Source organism: Microcebus murinus, chromosome 22 (assembly GCF_040939455.1).
Source record: "Microcebus murinus isolate Inina chromosome 22, M.murinus_Inina_mat1.0, whole genome shotgun sequence".
NCBI classification, from domain to species: domain Eukaryota; kingdom Metazoa; phylum Chordata; class Mammalia; order Primates; family Cheirogaleidae; genus Microcebus; species Microcebus murinus.
In genome coordinates, this window is record NC_134125.1 from 17,254,808 (window position 1) to 17,269,681 (window position 14,874).

The 14,874-nt window shown below is 56.7% G+C and overlaps 1 protein-coding gene across 1 annotated transcript in view; it reads left to right on the top strand.

Annotated features, from left to right (window-relative positions):
* The window catches only part of MYO18B (myosin XVIIIB), a 259,093-nt gene that overhangs the window by 22,210 nt on the left and 222,009 nt on the right, over positions 1-14,874 (top strand). The window contains exons 5-11 of the mRNA XM_075996653.1: positions 323-389; positions 1,154-1,266; positions 2,567-2,743; positions 6,547-6,745; positions 8,687-8,829; positions 9,609-9,709; positions 12,932-12,995. Of these exons, the coding sequence (XP_075852768.1) occupies positions 323-389; positions 1,154-1,266; positions 2,567-2,743; positions 6,547-6,745; positions 8,687-8,829; positions 9,609-9,709; positions 12,932-12,995 (864 nt within the window). The remainder of the gene's footprint in view (positions 1-322; positions 390-1,153; positions 1,267-2,566; positions 2,744-6,546; positions 6,746-8,686; positions 8,830-9,608; positions 9,710-12,931; positions 12,996-14,874) is intronic.

The following is a 14,874-nucleotide window of genomic DNA, read 5'->3' on the forward strand; positions in this document are numbered from 1 at the left end:
AAAATGTGCAGCAGCCACCTCGTGGCGACACGGTTGAGCTTACTTATCATGTCATACAATAGCTCTCAAACTTGGGGTGACATACAGAGCAGCTTGCTAAACATGCAGATTCCCAGGGCCCACCTGGGAGGTTCTGGATCAAAAGAGGGGGAAGGGGTGGTGGGGGTGGGAGGGAGAGGAATCTGCATTTAAATAAGCACCCCACACCCCACACCTCCCAGGACCCAGGAGTTTCTGATTTAGGGGGTCCGGTCCCACATATGGGGTGGGGGAGGGGGAGGGTGTCATCTGCTGGTTTAACTTGTGTGATCTTCGCCCCCAGGCACCCGAGGACAGATGGTACGAGGCAGAGAAAGTCTGGCTGGTTCAGAAGGATGGATTCACTCTGGGTAATGAGGGGTGTTGGCGCGCCTGGAGGGTCTAAGGGTCACCTCTTCTTGCGCCCCTGCTGCTGCTGCTAGCCGTATTTGCTGGGTTCTGATCCCACTTTGGGGGAGAGGAGCTGGGGGACTAGGGCAGAGACATGTGGCTTTTGGGGGGCGGGGTGGGAAGGGTGGGGATCAGGTGCTGTTTCCAAAGGCATTGGAACCTTGGTAATTAATTCACCAAGTCACTGATGCAAGGAGCATGTCTGGTTCCTACAAATTTTTCAAGGAACTCCGAGTCGAGTGCAGGTGGGCAAGTAGATTATTATTATTATTATTTTTTCTCATGAGCCCACTTCTGCTTATTCGATTCGTTGTGGCTGAGGGCTGCACTCTGCTGAGAAGGCATGCGGAGGCCCAGGCAGATCACTGCTGGGAGGATCGATTAGTGCTGTCTGCCCTGGGCACGGGGAGGGGAAGTGGCAGTCTGTAGGCCGTTACCTGCCACCCCAGGTCTGGGACGAGACGGGCCAGCGCCCCCAACCTTCTAGGTGCCTGCTCTGTGCCTGGCACTGTGCCGGCTGGCAAAAGCCCAAGGCGAGTCAACCTGTCCTCAAAAGGGTTTAGGGTCGTAATTTAGAGACGTCCACATGAACAGATCCCAGGGGGCGAAGATGTAGCCCCTTTCTGACCTGTCCCAAGCGCTCTCTCCAGCTCCCTGGCCTGGCTCAGACCCTCTCTCCTCCCCTCCCCTGCTCTCCCCTCTGCTCTCTGGGCGGTCCAACCAGCCACGGTGCTAAAGCCAGACGAGGGGACAGCCAACCTGCCCCCAGGAAGAGTGCGACTCTGCGTGGATGCTGACAAAACCGTCACTGAGGTGGATGAGGAGTATGTGCACCGGGTGAGTCCCCATCCCCCTCTCTGCCTGCTCAGTACCCTCCTGCCCCATCCCTGCAAGAGAGTTCCTTCCTCTGGCTGAAGACATCGCTTGGCCTTGATGCCCTGGAGGGAGTTGTAGGGAAAAACCCCATTGAACCTATTGCTTTCCCAGAGGGATTTTGTTAGGGGTCATTCACTCTTTCCTATAGTGTTTCCTTTATGAGGACACATGAAGAGATGTATCTGTCAAGTTTTGGCACTGGGGGTTCTTCTGACTGACCCAAGAAAAGTGATTGTTTTTCATTTTATGGACATTGCAAACCATGCTACAGAGCATGTTTCCTTTTTCACTCTGGCTGCCAGGGAACTCAGAGCCAAATTAGCTGCTTACCCTTACCCATATCATAGGTTCCAATGGCCTATATCTTGGGCATCAACCTGTCTTGTAGTTTTACTTTTTCAATTTTTTTGCATACATTTTTGTTGTAGACCGTAAATCCTTGTGAGGACGAGTCAGAGTATAATGACAGAGAACAAGGTCTTGTCCTGCCCCTTTTCCACCCTTCACGGCCAATTAGTTGAGAAGAAGTTTTCTTCCGTGCTTATCTGGATTCCTCTCTGCTCCTCCTCTGCCACCAATGTTAGGAGTTTGCAGGGGCTCAGCACCCTTAGAAGAAGGGGTGACCCATAAGGCAGCTCAAGCTTGACCCAGCCCCATAGCACTGGGCCCAGAAAGTGCCCCAAAGCTGGAAAGAACAAGAGGAAGCCTCTTAGAGTGGATGTCTCAGGGAAAGGCTGCAGACGTCCCTTGCTTCTCTCGAAGCGTTTAGGCAGATTTCCAAGGGATGAAAAAACGATGGGTTATTAGATCAATACGGTGGTCTGGCTGGTGGCCTTCCTCCGTCCGTGTCACAGAGCAAATGGAGGGCTCCCCGCTAAGAGGGGCCGGAGGGAAGAGGGGGTGCCGCTCAGGTCGCACAAAGGGCGAGGAGAGGGGACGGCCCTGTTTTGTTTGCAGGGTTTCATCACCCCTCTCCGGAGCCATTCTGTGTTCTGTCCTGGGCTTTGGTGCAGCTCTCGGGGGATGGGCTCGCTGTGCATGTGTGTGTGTGTGTGCATGTATGTGCATGTGTGCATGCGTGTGCACATGTGTGTGTGCGTGTGCATGTGTGTGCGTGTGTGCATGCGTGTGCGTGTGTGCATGTGTGTGCACGTGTGCGTGTGCATGTGTGTGCACGTGTGTGTGTGTGTGTCTCGGGGGGGCCATGGTGGCGTGGCTGGGGCCCAGGAGGCCAGAGCAGACTCTGTGTGGTGGTTCGCAGGCCAACCCCCCCGAGCTGGACCACGTTGAGGACCTGGCTTCTCTCATCAGCGTCAACGAGTCCAGCGTCCTGAACACGCTTCTGCAGCGCTACCGGGCCGAGCGGCTGCACACGCGCACGGGGCCGGACCTGATCGTGCTCCAGTCCCCGGGGGCCTCGGCACCCCCTGCGGGGAAGGTGAGGTGGGACCATGGGGGCAAAAGGGGTGAGGGATCCCTCTGCATACTGGGGCTCCGCAGAACCGCCAGAGCCCCTGGGAGGCCTGTCTGGGAGCAGCATCCCGCCAGAGGCGAGATTCTGGGGCTCCGAGGGCCTCGTGGGACCCCCACTCCTAGAGGGGAGAGACACAGCGAATGCGTGCCGACTCTACCAGACACTGCTCCAAGCACCTTCATGAGTTATCGCCACTAATTCTCGCAGCCACCCAGGAAATCGGGTCCTGTTACTAGCCCATTTTACAGATGGGAAGAGCTGGCTGACACCAGCCATCAAGCTCTCACGCTGAGCAGGCAGAGGAGCTGGGATAAAGCCCAGCTGTGCACCTCGCCCCATGCTGGGGACCCCCAGAGTCCTGACACCCACATCAGTGGGGAAGCAGACCCTTCCGTCGTGATTTTTGATCTTTTCCCTGGAAAGTGGAGAAATGGCCAATTTTTGTCAAGACGGGCAGTCTCGCAGCACCACCTGGTGGAGAGACGAGGCAACACGGCCGAGTCCCGGCTCCCGCCGCGCCGGGGTGTCATGCCAGCTGTCACGCGTGGTGACAATGACGCGCTTGCACTCCGAGCTCCTGGGGACTGCCAGCAGAGCAGGGCATGGTCCGACTCGGGGCGTGGACGGGTCCCCGGCTGCTGGGTGGGAGGTGGGTGGGAGGCTGCGCGGGGCAGCGAGGACACCTGCAGGGGTGAGGCGGGCCACTGTGCGAGGACCTGTTGGGAGGGCGCAGGCCCTGCAGCGCCCCGTGCCCTGGACGGACTGTGACACTCTCTGGCCCTGGCTTTCTCGTCTGTCCACTGGGGTGGAGGCCGCCTCTCGTCCTCCGCAAGCAGCAGCCTGGGACAGCCCGTTGCCAGTCCCCAAGCGACGCCAAATCCACAGAGGAGGAGACAGTGGCCCTGTGGTCCCCCCAGGACGTTCCTCCTCTGGAATGAACCCCGCCCCACCGCACCCCTGCACCCCTGCAGTCGTGTCCCAGGCCTGTCCCCGCGTGGCAGTGCGTGGGCAGGGCGGGGGGACTTCAGAAGCTCGGGCGGGCCAGCGCCCAGCAGGTGCCCTGCCCACACCTGCCGTGACTCAGTGCCTCTGCTCCCCCGCCCTGCAGCCCCCCACTCCGAGCCCCTGCGCCCGGCTGGGCGACACCTCTCGCTCCCCGGAAAGCCCTGGGAAGGTTGCTTGCTTCAGGCCCCGACAGCAAGCCGGGTCTGCACCGGCCACCTGGGCCGAGGCGTCGGAACTCAGGACCCGGGCCCGCCCTGCCCACGCCCGCTCTTGGCCTTCGGTCCTTCGACCCCGATCCCGCAGGCGGCCAGCAGGTGGCAGCACAGACCCGCAGCGGGGCCGGGCCGGGCCGCCTGGAGCGCGGGCAGGGCGCAGTGGGGCAGGTGGGGGCGGGGCTCTGTCGCTGGGGACGGTCCCCCCCGCGATGCCGCTGGGAGCAGGGCGCGTGCCCGCGGGGCGCCGGCCCTGGTGGGCGTGACCTCGTGGGTGCGGGTGGGCACTGCTGCACGCAGAGGCCTGTGGCTGTCGGGTGCCTGTGGGGCCACCACGTGCACGTACCCTGCTGGCCTGGGGTGCAGGATTCCTCCCTCCCCCGCTAGGCAGGGGGCCTGAGAGGCCGATGCACGGAGCAGCCAGTCCCTTGAACTTGCGTTTTTCCAGAGTGGGGGTGGCTCTGGGGCTCAGCGCCCAGCACGCTCTGTCTGCTCACGCCTGCAACGTGTGTCCAGCCAGCTCGGGGACTCAGTGCCACTTGGCCTGCGTGAGGGTCCCTGTGTCTGGCGTTAGGATAGGGACCCGTTCCTGGGTCCGTTATGAGTCACTCGAAGGAGGAACAGCCAGCCGTGGGTTAGGGACACCCCACCCCCAGCTGGAGTCCGGGCTCAGGGCAGGGCCACCACCCCGGGGTTCATGCCACGGCACTAGGGAGGCAGGTGGAGCCCGGCCGGACCCAGTGGTGACCCACTCAGCACCCAGGGCTTGGACATCCCCCTCCGGTCGGACCCATTGCCCCTGTTCCTTTGGGTGGCCTTCCGCTGACCTCCGTCCTGGCAAATCCAGTGTCCCATCTCTGGTCTCTGGACCCTGAGCTTTACTTGCCGCCTCCTCCTGGGAACACCCCCTTCCTGGGCGCCGGGACTCGCTCTCCCGGTTTCCCTCCTGCCCCCGCCCTCCCTGTGGCCTTCTGCGTGACCTCCCAGGCCGCTCCCTGTCGGGGTGCCCCGTCCCCACGCTCCGCCTCTCTGGGTGCCCTCTTCCTTGGTGACCTCGCCCAGCACGTGGCTCTCCAGCCACTGCCATTTGAGAGCATTGAGGGGTTTGCTTTGCTGATCGTCTTCCTCTTCCCACAGAAGCGAGTGCCACGGAGGGAGGAGGTTTCTTTCCTTTTTCTTACGGACAGGTGTTTTGAAGCATAATTTACGGAGAGTTCAGTTCTCGTTTTCAGCATGCAGTTCTGTGAGTTTTGACAAAGGCCAAGTACCGTTGTGTGACCGCCTCCACAAGCGATTACAAGACAGTGCCAGTCTCCCCCAAAAGTTCTCCGGGCCCTCCTGTGGTCAGCCTTCCCCTCAAGTTGCACCCTTGGCAGCCACTGATCTGGTTTCTGTCCCTATAGGTTTGCCTTTTCCAAAAAATCCATTATATACATGGAATTGCAAGGCATGGAACCTTCTCAAATGGCTCCTCTCGCTCACCACGATGTGGTCGAGATCCACCCTTGCTGTCGCCGGTTTCTTTCTTTTGTTGCGCAGATGCACTCGTTTGCTTATTTGTTCACGGGGCGACCAGTTGTCCCGGTTTGTCTGGGACTGGAGTGTTTTCTGGGCCCCGAGACTCTCCATGGCTGTCCCAGGACAGTTGATCACCCCAGGTCCCCAGTCGAAGTACCTTTGGGTGGTATCTAGGTTTTGGTGATTTTGAAAATATATTCGATATAACCGATGACACAGAGGGTTTTTTGTGATCACAGATTTTCATTTCTTTTGGGCGGATACCCGGAGTTGGGTTGTGGGTCATGTGACCAGTGTACGTCTCACGGTATAGGGGACTGCCGGGCTGTTTTGCAGAGTGGCTGCAGGCCTCAGCCTTCCCGCTGGCACCACCCGAGAATTCCAGCTGCTGCACATCTTCACCAGAACTCGGTCATGACCGCTAAAACTTTTTCTTTCACCGTTGTAACAGGCGTGCGATGGAATCTGCTTGTGGTTAGCAGGGATGTCCTTTGCCCATTTTGTGTAGTGTTGTGCCCAAAATGCCTGCTACACGGTAGACACGCAAAGAGTTTTCTTACCGATTAAAGAACGATGGAATGGGTGAAGCGGATGGGGTTTCCGGTGTCACCGGAGTCTGTTATGGCAAAGACACAGCACGCATACCGCCAACACCGCCATGTGCCATGTTTCCGTGACAGACATCACTAATCAACTGCGCCATCGCACCCGGCTGCCTCCTTTCAGGCAGATGCTGTCCGTCCATTGGAGTCGCCAATGAGACGGATCTGGCGGGCTGGTGCGGCTCTTGTCCCAGCCTCCAGCTAGCTAAAGAGGAGACTCAGAGAAGGGTCACGGGTGGCCCAAGGACTCACAGCCAGCCAGCAACAGGGCTCGACATGCAGGCTGGGCTCTTCCCAGTCAAGCGCTGACACTTTGACGAGCTGGGAGGAGGATGGGAGGGCAGGGACGGGGATTTGGCCCCTAGGCCCGGGGTGGGGCACCGTCTTGGGATGCTCTCGAGTCATTGGCTGGCTGGGAATCTTTCTGCAGGTGCCCACGGGCCGCCGGGACGGCCTGTCCGCCCACATTGGCTCCCTGGCCCAGCGGGCATACCGGGCGCTGCTGAGCCGACAGACAGACCAGAGCATCGTCGCGCTTGGCCGGAGCGGTGCTGGGAAGACCACCTGCTGCGAGCAGGTCCTGGAGCACCTGGTGGGGATGGCAGGCAGTGCGGAAGGCAGGGTCTCAGGTACGGGGGTCTCCAGGTGACAAGTATGGGGGGGGCAGAAAGGGGAGTGTTGGAGGGGGGTGCTGGGCTGCCCCTTCTTATGTCCATTCAGCTAGCATTTCGCTGAGCACCGGCTACACGCAGACCCTGTGCTTGGCCGGGCAAGGCTGCCCCTAGGTCACTGGACACAGTCATCCGAATTAGAACAAGCCACTCCTTCTTTAAGACATTGACAACCATCTGCTGAGCAATCGTCGTACACTGACATTGTTAGAACCAGACACTCGACTGCCATCTGCTGGGCAATCAATCACAAATCTTTGCTAATGTCACGTGAACGATGCGCCCCTTGGGTGTGGCGTCGTGGTGCAGTGCGCAACCTGCTGAACTGTACACGGAACTCAGCAAGTAAAGACAGAAGGGAAGGGCCAGTGCTTAGGGCCAATGCTTTCTGCAGGCTTAGGAATAATGGAAGGCCTGCAGAAAAAGTGGGCTGTCCATATGCTCCAGACCTAAATGTGCGGCAGAAAGTGCTGGCAGAGCAGGTTTGGGAAGAGGCCGAGGGAACACAGAGGAGGTGTGCACAGGGACTTCTGGAGGAAGTGACATTTGAGCCTTCAAGAAAGAAGAAAGAATTATTACTATTATTAATAGCAGTAAGTACAATATTAACAACGATCATAATAAACACCTGCTGAGGTCTAATGTGTCGGGCCCTATTCCAAGCATATGAACTCACTTCTTATTTAAGGCAGCCCTATCAGGTAGAAATTATTGTTTGAATTTTATAAACGGAGGGCACTGAGATTCAGAGAGGTTAACCAGCTTACCCAGTGTCACACAGAAAATCCAGCGCAGAGCTGAAATTCAAACCCGAGCCGCCGGGTTCCAGAGGTGCAACCGCTGGGCCGATGCCTTTAGCCTTTGTTTCCTTATTCCTCTCCCAAGGAGGCTTTTAAGACATTTTCCCCTAATCATCCCCCCCCCACCACAGAATTTTAATTCCATAATAAAGCATGTGTTTATTTATGCAGTGTATATATATATATATAGACCTGCGCTGTATACATAAGAAAAGTAAAATGTTTTCATCACCCCATCTAAGAATCAGTTTTTGCCCACCTTGGGTGCAATATCCCGCCCATGGAAGATGCGTGACCCAGGTGATATTGTGTTTCCAATAATAATAAATGGGATCATAACAGCGCCACCTTCGGAGCACTTTCTAAGCATTTGGCGTCATTAAATGTTTTAGGGTCTGTTGTTATCCCCATGTTACAGATGGGCTACCCGAGGCCCAGGGAGGCTGATTGATCGGCCCCAAATCAGGTAACTAGCCAAGAGCAGCTGCCCATGTTCCATTTCTCTTAACCACTGGGATATACTGCTTCTCTGCTAGGGCTATCCCAGTGTTTTACTGAGCGCCTACTATATCTCTGGACCACGCAAGGAGCTGGGGTTGGCATGGGGCGGGGGGCACCAGTCTCTGCCCTCCCAGAATGCAGTTCTGCTGTGAGTGCATGTTTGAGGGTGGGAGTCAGGAGAGGCTGGATCCAGGTGCCCAGCACAGTGCTTGTTCCTTAGTAGGGACCCAGCAAATAGCTGTGGAGGGCCATAGGGCTTTGCAAGCCTACTTCCCTGAGTGTGGGCTCCAGACAGCGTCACCCTCACTTCCTTCCGGGCTCTGTCAGGCCTTTGGGCAGCCCCCGCCATCCACACTGCACCTATCTCAGGCCCTTCTAGACTGAGACCTGCTTCCCCTCTGCCTCAGTGGGCGGCACAGGGCCCCCCCCCCGCAGCCGGTGCTCTGTGAAATGTGCACGTGAGTTGGGGGATGGTGGCAGGGTGCCCACAGGGGGCCCACAGGGGGCAGGGTCCTCCCCCAGGGGGAAGATGGACCCGTGGCAGGCGGGGGTGGCAGCCCCTGGGCTGTGCGTGACTCCTGGCCCCATGTCCCCACAGTGGAGAAGATCCGAGCCACCTTCACCGTCCTCCGGGCCTTCGGCTCTGTGTCCACGGGCCACAGCCGCCACGCCACCCGGTTCGCCATGGTGATGTCGCTGGACTTCAGCGCCACCGGCCGAGTCACGGCTGCTCAGCTCCAGGTGAGGCCTCTGGGTGACAGGCCAGGGGGTCCCTGGGACGGCCATGTGCCCAGCCCCTCTGGCAGGGACGCTGGGATGTGTCCCGGTGGTCACCAACCCCCGGGCTGTGACCGATGGCCCCCGACCTCACTCACTGGCCCGGAACGTCCCCTCCCGGAGCGAGCCGGCCCGTCCGCGCACCGTCTGGGGATGAAGTGCTCACGACAAATGTGCAATTGAGCGCTCGCTGGCCGGCTCTCAGGACCGTAAGCTGAAGCCAAACAGACACCTGCCGGCCTCGTGGGGCGGTCCGTGTGCCACCCACACGCCGCCTGTTTGTCCCCGCCTCCCAAATCGCCCCGGCCCTCAAACCTTCTGTTTGAGCAGGAAATAGGATCGGTCTATGGGAAGGGCCGTTTGTGCGTGGAGAAGGGGTCAGGCGCAGACTCAAGGAAAACTCCTTGGGGCCACTTAGGTCCCCTTTCTGCCCCCGGCCCTGAAATCCTACCATTAATCGCCACTGGGGTCAAAGCGTTAAAGGTGCCTGTTGGAAAAGGTGCATTGGGGGGACAGCCCCGTTGACCTTAGTACCGCCCGGTGCTTTAATTGGAAGGAGCCCGTTGCGCCGGCCGGTTTCCCAGGCGGGCTCTGGGTTAGGGAGGCAGAGGGCGGGTGAGCGCCAACGTGGATGTGGCCGCCGGGGACTGGACCTGAGACGCTGCCTGCAAGAGGGTCAGAGCGGGCCACCGCGCCGGGCCACCGGGCAGCCACGGATCAGGTCCTCTGTCCCTTTTCTGCAGACGATGCTCTTGGAGAAGAGCCGCGTGGCGCAGCGGCCGGAAGGGGAAGGCAACTTCCAGGTCTTCTCCCAGATGCTGGCGGGGCTGGACCCGGATCTCAGGTGGGTGCCTGGCGCGGACTAGGGGCGCCTGCCCTGCAGGGGCTCAGCCCGCGCTTCTGCCAGAGCTGGGGGCCCCGGGCCCAGTGGTGAGGAACGTGGCCCCCGATTCCAGCTGTCCAGGTGGGCTGGGTGACCTTGCTCCCATGTCGTCCACTCCGAACCTCAGTTTCCTCCTCTGCAGAGTGGGGATATCGTCAATAGACCTTATAGGGTTACGTGAGATAATTCACATTCGGCTCTTCATAAATGTGTGCGGGGCGCTGAAGGCCGTCCGCTGTGTGTGGTGGTGGCGTGTGGGAAGAGGGCAGGCAACAGCAGCCCCCAAGTCTTCCAGAAGTTTCCAAACTTTGTGGGAGCCTTGGGTGCCTGCGAGGGTGTGGCCACATGGGGTGCCCAGGATGGACTGCGAGCTGGGTGGTCAGACAAGCCTCATTTTGGAGGGCTGCCTGGGGGAGGTGGCCCAGGGAGGCCTCTGTGCCCTTCCCCGACACTACAGGGCATCCCTGGGCATGTGGCTTCCTGTCCCTGAGCCTCAGTTTTCTCATTTGAGGATACACGGGCCAGGTTCGAGGGAAGCCCCGGGGAGAGGACAGGGCTGGGTTTCCCAAGCAAGGGCTGATGATAGTGTGTGGTTTGTCTGCAGCGGTCCGTGTGCCACCCACACGCCGCCTGTTTGTCCCCGCCTCCCAAATCGCCCCCACCCTCAAACCTTCTGTTTGAGCAGGAAATAGGATCGGGCTATGTATGGGAAGGGCCGTTTGTGCGTGGAGAAGGGGTCAGGCGCAGACTCAAGGAAAACTCCTCGGGGCCACTTAGGTCCCCTTTCTGTCCCCGGCCCTGAAATCCTACCATTAATCGCCACTGGGGTCAAAGCGTTAAAGATGTCTGTTGGAAAAGGGGCATTGGGGTGACAGCCCGTTGACGTTAGTTAGTCAACTAACTAATGAGTGCCCCGTTTTTGTTCCCCTGCCTCCCCGGGCTCAGCCTGCCCTGCCCGTCCTGTCTAAGGCTGGGGTACAGCCGTACCCCGAGGAGAGAAGGAAGATTAGCGGGAGCTCCCAGATTTCAGCGTGAAGTGACCCCGAGCGGCAGGGACATGCCTAGACAGTCTCCAAAAGCTGTAGAAGACCTCGGAGTGGGGCGGCTGGCACCCCAGGGTGGCTCGGCCCACAGACTCCGGGCCCAGGCTGCGTGGGTTTGCCTCCCGGCTTCTCCCCTTGCTGGCTGTGTGACCTTGAGCTGGTGACCTCCCCTCTCTGAGCCTCATTTTCCTCATCTATAAAATGGGTGAGATTCTACCTACCTCTGAGTATCACGCGGTGAGGGTTGCAAAGTGAACAGGTAGACAACGATGCTTAGAGTAGCGCCCGGACGCAGCGAGGGCTTTGTGCGTGTCTGTGGCGGTTTTGGAGGTTGGGGTCCGCCCTCACAGCCCCAGGCCTGGCCCACACGTGTGCTGGAAGGGACTGACTCTGAAGGCAGAGGGATGTGGGTTTGATCCTGGCTTTGCCCCACGTGGGCTTCTCTGAGCCTCAGTTTCTCCTTCTGTAGAATGGGTACAACAGAGGATGCCAGGTCCAGTCCAGGGGGCTCTCGGTGGTGGTGGGTGTGGCCTAGGTGAGTTCGGCATCCTTAACAGCCAGGCCAAAGCTGCCTCTGAGAGCAAGGGGCTGCTCCAGATGTGTTTTGGAGATTCAGGGGGCCCCTGGTCATCCCCCAGTTTTCTCTTTTTCTCTACTGTCAGGCTAGTCTCTCACCCACAGGGAAGCTTCCAAAGGGCAAAAGTTGGTTCCCACTTCCACAAAGGTCTCTTTTTTTTCTCCCAAGCACTCATGTGGCAAACTCCTATTCATCCTTCAAAACCCTGCCCCCAAATCCCTTTTTGTAGAGGAGCGATGCTTGATTCTTGTGCCTCAGCTTCTCTTTTATACCACTTTGGTGCCTGGTGTGTGCCTCCAGTTCAGCACCTGCCACGCTGGGGTGTATGGGTCCCCCCACCTCACCAGATTGTCCGAGAGATGTCTGAATCAGGGGCCCTGCATTCCTCCTCTCTCCCTCCCCGGTACCTAGCACGGAGCTTGGCGCCAAGCAGATGCTTCTTATTTATGTGTCAGTTTGAATTTCCAGCTGATAGAAGACAGTGTGGGGAAACATGGGTGCTCACTGTGTGCCAGGCTGGCAGTGTGAGTTTATGTGCAATATCTCACTTAATTCTGTGAGGCGGGGAGTAGAATGCCCATTTTACAGATGAGGAAAAGTGAGCCTCGGAGAAGAGGAATCCTTGGCTGCTAAATAGCAGAGCTGGGGCTGGACGCGAAGCCTATCTGACAAGGGTCCTTCAAGGCCACGAGGGGGAAGAGAGGGGGCGTGGGGTCTGCAGAGGACCAGGGGAGAGGGCACCGAAAGACCCAGAACTGGAGGAGTCTGGGGCCCAGTGAGAAAGCTCCGCCTTCCAGGAACCGTTCGAGTCTGCGCGGGGCCTGGCGGGCCCTAGGCTGAGCTCCGTGTTGCTTTTGCAAGTGGCTTGTGTTTCGAGAGGGCAGGGGCACAGCTGTGCCCCAACCCCCGGGCTGGCATTCTGCAGGCCTGCCGCAGTGGGGGCCCCTCTGCAGACCCCTGTCTCAAGGACCCTGCAGTTTGAACACTGGGAGGGCCCTTATGCATCGTGTCAATTTGCAAGGTGCAGACCGAGGCCAGGAGAGGGGTGGGGGGCAGGGCAGCGCCAGGAGTCTGGCCTCTGAGGGCCGAAAGACCTCAGCCCAACTCCTGGCTGCAAGTTTTCTACCTGGCGAAGTCTCGGGCCAGGTGCTAATGCTCAGTGCCTCCGTTCTGTCATCTCTAACTGGAAATAATATTTGTGCCCGTTGAGTGGGGCTGTCGTGAGTCATCTCAGAGCTTAGCATACAGCAAGGACTCGTTCATACTGACTGCCCTAATAGTATCCTTGAGTGAAGTCCCCTGGCTGATTAGAAGAAGACCTGGGATTAGAACCTGCCCCCCCTGGTTTTGTGCCATGACTCTTCTGGGGTGTCCTGGCTCTTAGGAAGGCCCAGTAAGGGCAGTGAGTGAGGATTGTGGGGGGTTGGAGATTTCCCCGGGAAGACCTGGTGGGACCTGGGCCTGGGCCGGCCATGGGGCTGCCTGGGCCATCGCGTGAAGTGCCGCACTGTGGTGACCACCTGCTTGCAAGGTCGCTGATATGGGTCCCTTTTCTGCTTTCAGGACAGAGCTGTACCTGCATCAGATGGCAGACAGCAGCTCCTTCGGCATGGGCGTGTGGCCCAAGGTAAGGAGGGGTCCTCATGAAATAAACAAACAAAATTAAACCCATACCTAACACCATATACAAAACTTAACCAAAAAAAAAAAAAAGGCATCATAGATCTAAATATGAAACTTAAAACCACAAAATATTTCTAGGAGAAAACTCTCTGTTACCTTGGGTCGAGCAAAGTTTCTTAGATGGGACAGGTGACATTAAAAGCACAGTCCTTAAGAGAAAAAATTGACTTCATCAAAATTAAGAACGTCTGCTCTTTGAAAGACTCTGTTAATATGAAGAGGCAAGCTGGTCTGTGAAAATATCTGCAACTCACATGTGTGATGAAGGATTTGTATCTAGAATATAAAAATGTACTCTCAAATTCATAAGTAAGACCACCTGAAAAACAGATTGGCAAAAGATTGAACATGCATTTCACCAAAGGCAATAAATGCATATCAAATAAAGCACATGAAAATATGTTCAACGTAACTAGTCATTAAAGAAATTAAAATGAAACCGCCATGACAGACCATTACACAATCACTAGAATGGCTAAATTTAAAAAAGATCGATCGTACGTAGTGCTGGTGAGAATTAGGTGTGCTGAAATTCTCATACATTGCTGGTGGGAATGTAAAATAGCACACCCATTTTGCAAAACAAAACGGTTGCTTAACCCTTGGTCTAGTTTAGCAGTTCCTTAAAAAAAGAGCTAGCCATGTACCTTTTATATAACATGCTATTCTACTCTAGGTATTTAAGCAGGAGAATGAGAGTGGATGTTCATACAAAAATGTTACATGAAAATTCATAGCAGTTTTATTACAGCCCAAACCCGGACACCACCCCAAATGCCTATCAACAGGTGAATGGATGATACATTGTGGTATATCCATACAATGGAATACTACTCAGCAATGAAAAGGAATGAACCTATGTCCCCAAGAACATGGGTGGCTATCAAAAGAGTTATGCTGAGTGACAAATCCCAGATAAGAGTGCAACTGTATGATTCTGTGTTTGGGACTATGAAAACGTCCACTGATCTGTAGTGACAGAGGCAGCTTAACGGTCACCTGGGATTGGGAGGGGGTGGGGGGAGGTGAGAAAGGATTATTAAAAAGGCGAACTTTTGGGGGTGACGGATATGTTCGTCGTCTTTATTGTGATGCTGGTTTCCTGCATGCATTTGCCAAAACTCATCTAATTGTACATTTTAAAAGATGAGCAGTTTATCCTTTGCCAATTTACCTTAAGAAAGCTGTCACACACACACACACACACACACACACACACACACACACACACACACAGCATTGTGAGATATTATCCACAGAGTTTCTGATTCAGTTTCTACGGGGTGGGGCCTGAGAACTTGCATTTCTCACCATTTCCCAGGAAATGTTGATGCTCCTGGTCCAAGGACCCCAGTGTGAGAACTGCTGTAGTGACACGTGGTTCTGCAGTGGCAGGTGGCACGTGTGGCTCTCCTAGCTGCAACCCCCCCAGGACTGACGGCTCTTCACCTTCCCACACCTCCTTCACTGGGGGCAGACCCTTCCCACGTTCTTTGTTCGCGCTCTGTTCCCCCGCCACTGGGGGGCGCTAGGTGCCCAGACCTTGACCTTGAAGGCGAAAGATGATAAGTTGCAATGAGTTTTGTTGAAGTAGGTCCCGTTTGAATCAGCCAGGCGGTTGTTGTTTGTTTTCCTGTTGTTTTTGAGGAGGAGAAAGGGCCCAAGCTGGGCAAAGCTGCAGCTCTCCCCAGCCGGACCTGTTTGTTAACAGTCTGCATAAAGGAATGATCGCAGTGTGAATTCCTGTCAAGGAAGCATTTGAAGTGGTTTTCTTTCTTTTTTTTTCCCCTGTGTTTCCGTGGGGCAGGTTTTTCAGACCAATT